Source organism: Mustela nigripes, chromosome X (genome assembly GCF_022355385.1).
Source record: "Mustela nigripes isolate SB6536 chromosome X, MUSNIG.SB6536, whole genome shotgun sequence".
NCBI lineage: Eukaryota > Metazoa > Chordata > Mammalia > Carnivora > Mustelidae > Mustela > Mustela nigripes.
The window spans coordinates 14,808,549-14,817,665 of record NC_081575.1 but is presented as its reverse complement, the minus strand read 5'-3'; the positions used below and the strand labels follow the sequence as shown (position 1 = coordinate 14,817,665).

The following is a 9,117-nucleotide window of genomic DNA, read 5'->3' as shown; positions in this document are numbered from 1 at the left end:
TCGTCCAACCAACTGAGCCACCCAGGCGTCCCTAAGATTTTTTTTTTTTAAAGATTTTATTTATTTATTTGACAGAAAGAAATCACAAGTAGGCAGAGAGAGAGGAGGAAGCAGGCTCCCCGCCGAGCAGAGAGCCCGATGCAGGACTCGATCCCAGGACCCTGAGATCATGACCTGAGCCGAAGGCAGGGCTTTAACCCACTGAGCCACCCAGGCGCCCCCCTAAGATTTTTTTTTAATCTGACACAGCGAGAGAGTGAGAGAAAGAGTGAGACAGACAGAGACGGAAAACGAGCAGTGGGAATGGGAGAGAAGCAGGTTTCCCACCGAGCAGGGAGGCCCATGCGGGGCTCGATTCCAGGACGCGGGGATCATGACACCAGCCGCAGGCAAATGCCTAAGGACTAAGCCACACACGCAGCCCTTGCTTCCTCCTTTTCGCAGTGCTCCTCCACCGCCCTTCTTAGCTCCTTCTGTTCCTCCTTCCTCGGAGCTCCTCCCTCCCTATTGGCTGCTCCTCCACTTAGCTCCTCCTCTTCTGTCGCAGCTCCTTTCCTTCCGCCCCCTGGGCTCTTTCCTCTGGCTCTCTTCTTCCGTTTCCTGTTGTCTCCCTTGTACTCTCTCTCACACAGTCACCTTGGTCGTTTTAAAAAAATTGACTTAAATGCCAGTGAGTTCACATGCATTCTTATATTAGCTTCAGGTGTAGAATTTAGTGATTCAGCACTTCCATACAAAGACCAGGAGCTCGTCACAAGTGCGCTGCTTAGTTCCCATCAGCTATTTCACCCATCCCCCCATCCGCCTCACTGTGGCCTTAGACGCAACCCCACCGTGTTACCTTTCTGTCATTCTTCACTCCTCCAGGCAGCCTGCTTGTTACCTCTCTAATTCTTGTTAATGCACTTTTGTCTCCCCTAGGCCCTTTGCCTGTAAACATCAAGGTATTATTTACCTCTCAGACTTGAGAGGATAAAATGAGACAATGTATGAAAAGCACTGACAACTATACCTGGCGCTTAGTAAGCTTAGTAAGCTTTCCATAAATGGTAACTATTATCATTATTATCATTATCATTATTCGTTTTTTCTTTTCTTTTTTTTTAAATTTAAAGTTTATTTAAGTCACCTCTACACCCAACTGGGGTTTGAACTCAAGACCTCAAAATCAAGAGTTGCAACGTGTCTGTCCTCTTGAAGTTCTCCAATAACTTCCTGACTCCTTTCTTCAGCAGCCTGGTTTCTGTAACTAAGCTGAGTCCAAAAAAGGTTGTGTGTTGTATTTTTTGGGGGGGGGAGGCAAGTAATCACTTCAAAAGATACTAATGAATAAGACTTATTTTTCTGACTCCTAGTTGCCTAATTTAGTGGATGGGGTAGTGTTCTGTCATAGGGCACCACAAAGGCACTGGGAAGTTGAGAACAGTGCTGGGTGTGCTTTAACTATAGACTTAACCAAGTTGAAAGTTCCAGGGTGTTTTGTTTTGTTTTTAAAATTTTATTTATCAGAGAGGGCACAAGCAGGGGGAGCTGCAGGCTGGGGGAGAATCAGGCTCCCTGATGAGCAAGGAGGCAGATGTGGGACTTGATCCCATAACACTGGGATCATGACCTGAGCCGAAGGCAGCTACTTAACCGACGGAGCCACCCACGTGTCCCATTTTCCAGTATTTTTTAAAGGTCAGTTTTGGGGCCACAAGTTTGCCCTTAAAACCTGGAACTTGCCTTTTCCTGTGTGAAGTTTTGATGGTAACATTTTGAGCCAACATCTTGCCAAACACGTGTAATGTAGGAAATGGCATTTACAAAATATTTTTATGTCTGCCTTTTCTCTGGTAATTCCTCATCCTGAATCTCTATTCTTTATTTCATCAGGATTCCTAGCAAAGAAACGTGATCTTTAACCATAACAAATATCTGGAATTTTTCCATAAACTCTTTTCTTTTTGGGCTGTTACTTGCATCCTTACATGTTCTACTTTTTATTCTGAGTTTTTGCCTTTTGGTGAGTCTCTCATTTTTAGGTTTAACACTCTAAACTTACTTCATTTGGTAGCATCCAGCCCCCCCCTTTTTTTAGTTTTGAAACTTTTGCTATTACAAAAGCAGTAGCATGCATGATAGATGATTAGAAAATGCAGATAGGCAAAAATAAGAAAAACATTTCTAATAACTAGAGAATTACTGCTATTACTATCTTACCATATGTTCTAGATTTTTTTCTACACATACCCATACCCACATGTGTATTTTTTTTTAAAGATTTATTTATTTATTTGACAGACAGAGATCACAAGTAGGCAGAGAGGCAGACAGAGAGAGAGGAGGAAGCAGACTCCCTGCTGAGCAGAGAGCCCACTGTGGGGCTCGATCCCAGGACCCTGGGATCATGACCCGAGCCTAAAGCAGAGGCCTTAACCCACTGAGCCACCCAGGCGCCCCCCACATGTGTATTTTTAAAAAGATTTTATTTAGGGGCGCCTGGGTGGCTCAGTGGGTTAAGCCGCTGCCTTCAGCTCAGGTCATGATCTCAGGGTCCTGGGATCGAGTCCCGCATCGGGCTCTGTGCTCAGCAGGGAGCCTGCTTCCTCCTCTCTCTCTCTCTCTCTCTGCCTGACTCTCTGCCTACTTGTGATCTCTCTCTGTCGAATGAATAAATAAAATCTTTAAAAAAAAGATTTTATTTATTTGAGAGAGAGAATGAGAGAGAGAGAGGGTATGAGAGGGGAGAGGGTCAGAGGGAGAAGTAGATTCCCCAGTGAGCGAGGAACCTGATGTGGGTCTTGATCCTGGGACTCCAGGATCATGACCTGAGCTGAAGGCAGTTGCTTAACCCACTGAGCTACCCAGGCACCTCACATGTGTGTTTTTAATAAAGTTTTTAAATTTTTTAGAGCAGTTTTAGGTTTACAGCAAAATCGAGCAGAAAGTGGAGTTCCCATATAGCCGCGCCCCCACGCATACCTAGCCTTCTTCATCAACAGCCCCTACCAGAGTGTTGCATTCCTTATAGTTGATGAACCTGGACTGACACATCATTACTACCCAAAGTCCATAGTTTACATTACAGTTCACCCTTGGTGAAGTTTGGAGGAATGTGTAATGACATATATCTATCATTATAATATCATATAGAGTAATTTCACTGCCTTATACATTCTCTATGCTCTCTGCTATTATCCGCCCCTCTCTTAATCCCTGGCAACCGCTGATCTATCTACTGTCTTCATAGTTTAGCCTTTTCCAGAATGTCTTATAGTTGGAATCATACAGTACGTAGACTTTTCAGACTTGCTTCTTTTACTTAGTAATATGCATTTAGGGTTCCTCTGTGTCTTTTTTTTTTTTTAAAGATTTTATTTATTTGACAGACAGAGATCACAAGTAGGCAGAGAGGCAGGCAGATAGAGAGTGAGAGAAAGATGCAGGCTCCCTGCTGAGCAGAGAGCCCGATGCAGGACTAGATCCCAGGACCCTGAGATCATGACCTGAGCCAAAGGCAGCGGCTTAACCCACTGAGCCACCCAGGCGCCCTGGGTTCCTCTGTGTCTTTTCATGGCTTAATGGTTCATTGCTTTTCAGTTTTGAATATTCCGTTATCCGGATGTACCACAATTCATTCATATATTTATCTACTAAAGACATCTTGGTTGCTTCTAAGTTTTCACATTGATGAACAAAGCTGCTATAGACATTGTGCCGGTTTTTGGGTAGACTTATGTTTTCAACTCCTCTGGGCAAATACCAGGGTGTATCACTGCTAGATTGTTTATTAAGAGTATATTTATTTTTTCTTCTTTTTTTCCTTTTTTCTAAAAAAAGATTTTATTTAATTATTTGAAACAGAGAGAAATCACAAGTAGGCAGAGAGGAGGCAGGCGGGGGTGGGGGGAGTGGGGTGGAGCAGGCTCCCCGCTGAGCAGAGATCTGATGTGGGGCTTGATCCCAGGACCTTGAGATCATGACCTGAGCCAAAGGCAGAGGCTTAATCCACTAAGCCACCCAGGCACCCCTATATTTAGTTTAGTTTTTTTTTTTTTTTTTTTTTTAAGAAATTGCCAAGCTCTCTTCTAAATTGGCTGTACCATTTTGTATTCCCACTAGCAATGAATGGAAGTCCAAATGCATTTTTTACCTACATAAAATAATGGTATCCACGTTTTTTTGTAACCTGCACTTTTCTTTCTTTTTTTTTTTTTAACCAATGCCTTGTTTCTCTTCTTTTTTTTATTTTTTTAAAGATTTTTGAAATTTATTTGTCAGAGAGAGTGAGCAAAAGCAGGAGGAGTGGCAGGCAAGGAACCCCGTGTGGGACTGGATCCCAGGACCCTGGAATCATGATCTGAGTCTGAGTCGAAGGCAGACGCTTAACCATCCCATAACCTGCACTTTTCTATTAACAACTCTATCTTTCCACATCAACAGATTTTTTTCCACATGAATGCATTTTTATCTCATGTGTTACCAAGTTCATAGATTTCCCTAGCTATCCCTGAAATAACCAAATCAGAATCCAATCTAGGACCACAAATTTCATCTCTTTATTATAGTCTATGGTTCTTTTAATTAAGCACAGTCCCTGCTTTTTCTTTTCATAACATTAACTTATAAAAGGGATTAGTCTGTTTCTCCTGTACAATGCCCCATCCACCTGGCCTTGTCTCTTTGCTGCCTTATGATGGCATTCAGATTGGTTTAATAGTTAAACTTGAACCCTTTGGAAAGCAATTTGAAATATACATCAAAGTCTTTGAAACTGTTCATCCCCTTGATTGTAATGATCTCACTTAGAATAATATAGAAGGATACAGGCAGATAAGAGGTTTTTCCCTGTGAAGGTCTCATCTACCTGGGTCTTTTAGCCACATAGTATCCCTCCCTGGAGAGCACCAATATCGTCAGTTTCTCATATCCTGCTAGGGATTTCTTGATTAAATGAACAAATATGTGTTTATATTATTTTTTCCTCCTTTTTTTTTTTTTTACACAAATGGGAGCATACTGTTCTCACCTTCAGGTGCCTTTATCATTTAATGATATAGCTTAGAGACCACTTTATATCAATATATAAAGAACACCCTTGTTGTTTTTTAATGGTATATCATTCTATTATAAGGATGTTATATATTGGATTTACATAGTCCCTTATGTATGTATTTAGCTTGTTTATATACTCTTGATCTTACCAAACATTGTTGCATATGAGAATATCCATAGAATAAATTACTAGGAACGCAATTGCTGGGTCAAAGAATAGATGCACTTAGCAATTTTGATATCCTCAAATTGCTTTCCATGGAGGTTGCATTAATTTACACTTCCGTAGACAGTGTGTGAGAGTGCCTGCTTCTCCACAGCTTGACAGCGTGTTGTCAAACTTTTAGATCTTTGAACAATTTTATGGGTGAAAAATTGTGTCTTATGGTTTTAGTTTATAATGCTTTTATCAGGAGTCTTTTTTTAAAATTGAGAATCATTTCATATAAATAAAAACAACTTGTATTTTCTTTTTGGTGAACTATCTATATATTCTTTGCTCATTTTTCTATAAGGTTGGACATTTAAAAAATTGATTTGTGGACACTTTTTTTTGGTTCTGTGGTCATTCTTAAATCAGGAAACTAGTCCTTTACCTGTGACATTCTTTTCCCAAGTTTGTCAGTTGTCTTTTGGTTTTGTTTATTGTATTTTGTTTTTGTTTTTTAGCATTTAGAAAAACGGGCTTTTATTCTAATATATCATTTTTTTTTTTGTTGTTTTCTGACTTTTGTGCCCTGTTTTGAAAGTTCTTAACCAAGCCAGCCACGATTATAAAATTATTCTCCCATGGCTTCTTCTATTACTTTTATGGTTTAAATTTTAAGAAATAAGATTGATATTTCCTGGTATATGTATTAGGTAAGTATCCAGCTTAACTTATTTTCCCCCAGATCACTGACCAGTTATCTACCATTATTGAATAATTTCTCTTTTCTTCACTTGACTTGTGAAACCATTAAGGTTCTTTTAAATATAGTACTCTCCAGATATGCATTTTAAAATATGAATCTTATGTATGTTGTGTATTGGGATTCTAGATGAGAACTATTATCCTTAATTATCTGCTGTCCTGGGGCGCCTGGGTGGCTCAGTGGGTTAAGCCGCTGCCTTCGGCTCAGGTCATGATCTCAGAGTCCTGGGATCGAGTCCCGCATCGGGCTCTCTGCTCGGCGGAGAGCCTGCTTCCCTCTCTCTCTCTCTGGCTGCCTCTCTGTCTACTTGTGATTTCTCTCTGTCAAATTAATAAATAAAATCTTTAAAAAAAATTATCTGCTGTCCTTTGCTTTTCTCTATTTGCCTTTATAAAACTCTAACTGATATATGTTGCTGTTGCTGAATTTCTTTCTTTCTTTCTTTCTTTTTTTTAAAGATTTTATTTATCAGAGAGAGAGGGGGAGAGAGCAAGCACAGGCAGACAGAATGGCAGGCAGAGGCAGAAGCAGGCTCCCCGCCGAGCAAGGAGCCTGATGCGGGACTTGATCCCAGGATGCCGGGATCATGACCTGAGCCGAAGGCAGCTGCTTAACCAACTGAGCCACCCAGGCGTCCCAACTGTTGCTGAATTTCTGACAAGGTTTCATTAAGTACAGATACAATACTCTTACAGAGTTACAGTAACACTGTTTATATTTGTCCCAAACTTGATTATTTTCTTCCTCTTAAAAAAAAAATCTAACCTTATGGTAAAGATGATAGCAGATGTTCAATTAAAAAAAAGCAGTTTATGGAATTTTGAACAAGAATAGTGTTCACTAAAGTTCTGCTGTTTTAGTCTTTTTAAAAATCCTATCTTGGGGCGCCTGGGTGGCTCAGTGGGTCAAAACCTCTGCATTCGGCTCAGGTCATGATCCCAGGGTCTTGAGATCGAGCCCCGCGTTGGGCTCTCTGCTCCGCAGGGAGCCTGCTTCCTTCCCCCTCTCTCTCTGCCTGCCTCTCTGTCTACTTATGATCTCTCTCTCTTTGTCAAATAAATAAAATCTTTAAAATAAAAATAAAAATAAAAATCCTATCTTGGGGGTACCTGGGGGGCCCAGTCAGGTGTCTGACCCTTGATCTCAGCTCAGGTCTTGATCTCAGGGTCATGAGTTCAAGCCCCACATAGTGCTCCATGCTGGGCATGGAGCCTACATAAAAACAAAACAAAACAAAACAAAACAAAACAAAACAAAAACCCTATCTTGTAGATTATCAAGAACCCAGCTGAGATCCAGGGAAGTAAATGAAGTATCCTGTGAAAAGCGGGAAGAGATATCCTAATGCTTATGCACTAACCCTCATGCTCTGAGTCTTTTTGATTTCGTTTTAACAAATCTGTGATTTATTCTACAAGTTGAGGGCTCTCTAGCAGATCGAGGGTGGGAGAAGGGAGAAGGGCGAAGAGGCGTCACAACAACTCACCGCTGAAAAGAAAGACGTAAAATCTATACAAAAAAAGTTGAAGCTCTTTGGTTGGGTGAGGGGTGTGGGTAGTAGGGGTGTGGGTACCATCTATCGCAGTGGAGTTTTGGGGCAAATAGCGTTCACTTAGTTTGATCCTGAGGATGTCACAGAGTCAAAGCTGGTGCAAGGATTGATGTTCCAAAATGATCCTGAGCCATCAAGGAAGGTTAAATTGTGATCACCATGTTCTGTTTAAGATAGGAAATGATGAAGTGTATTTTAGAATGATTCTTATAAAAATGGTTAAAATAATACAAGGAGAGCTCTTACACAGGTAGCTTTAATTATCTCAAGTTCTTAACCTGAATTCTGTGGACTCCAGAGGCCCTATGAAGCCTCTGAAACCTGAACAGAGACTTTGCTGAGTATGTGGGCTTTTTGGGGGAGAGGGCCCATAGCTTTCATCACATTCTCAAAGGGTTCTATAATTAAAAAAGGTTAAGAATGGCTGAGATGTCTGAAAAATTGATGTTTTCAGAGACTCCAATGATGCCACCTAAATGAAATGTTATGAATTTATAGCTGTACTGAGTTAAAAATTTATAACCATATTGTTATACATGTGCTAAGTTATAAATTTGTAATTGCACAGTCATACATTGATGGGAGCCATAGATCCAATTACTTTTCACTTTGTTATGTATTTTGCAAGTGCTACCTTTTTTATTTTGTATTATTAATTAGTGTTTTCTTTCTTTTTGTAGTCATCAATAGCACTTTTTGTAAATAGATTGGACTCAACAGAATCCGTCCTGCCTTATGAATATAATACGTAAGTTATAGGTAATGTCATTGTACCTGATAGAATTGATATTACTGCAGTTACATCGTAATTATAATATTATTGTGTTAAAGGTGTTTTAAAATTTTAAAGACAGTGAATGAAAGCCCTAGATATATTAAGAAATATGGTGGCAATTTTGTAATAAAAGTAACAGGAACAAAATTAAAACAGAGTGCTTTCAGTGTGAGGCAAATGCTCAAGAATTTAGGAAATTGCCATACTTGATTTTTGTAAGGAAAACAAATTATAAATCTACTATATTTTGAATTTCAAAAAAATAATTGCAGAAGTGTAGTTTATTTAAAACATGGGATAGGGAAGTTTCTACTAAGGCTTTTATTTATTTATTTATTAAAGATTTTGTTTATTTATTTGACAGACAGAAATCACAAGGAGGCAGAGAGGCAGGCAGAGAGAGACGAGAAAGCAGGCTCCCTGCTAAGCAGAGAGCCCAATACAGGGCTTGATCCCAGGACTCTGGGATCATGACCCGAGCCAAAGTCAGAGGCTTTAACCCACTGAGCTACCCAGATGCCCCCGCTACTAAGGCTTTTAATGGATGCAAGTGCTTAGTTTAGTATTGGGCCAGTATCATATAATCAAGATCAAGATCAGTCATTTGAGAATAGCAACAAATGCTACACTTCTTAGAAAAATGATTGTAGGGCGCCTGGGTGGCTCAGTGGGTTAAGCCACTGCCTTCGGCTCAGGTCATGATCTCAGGGTCCTGGGATCGAGTCCCGCTTCGGGCTCTCTGCTCAGCGGGGAGCCTGCTTCCTCCTCTCTCTCTGCCTACTTGTGATCTCTCTCTGTCAAATAAATAAATAAAATCTTTAAAAAAAAAAAGAAAAATG

At 40.3% G+C, this 9,117-nt stretch overlaps 1 protein-coding gene across 1 annotated transcript in view; it reads left to right on the top strand.

Annotated features, from left to right (window-relative positions):
* LOC132007709 (transmembrane 9 superfamily member 2-like) overlaps positions 1-9,117 on the top strand; it is a 60,827-nt gene that overhangs the window by 1,156 nt on the left and 50,554 nt on the right. The window contains exon 2 of the mRNA XM_059385974.1: positions 8,184-8,251. Coding sequence (XP_059241957.1) covers positions 8,184-8,251 — 68 coding nt within the window. The remainder of the gene's footprint in view (positions 1-8,183; positions 8,252-9,117) is intronic.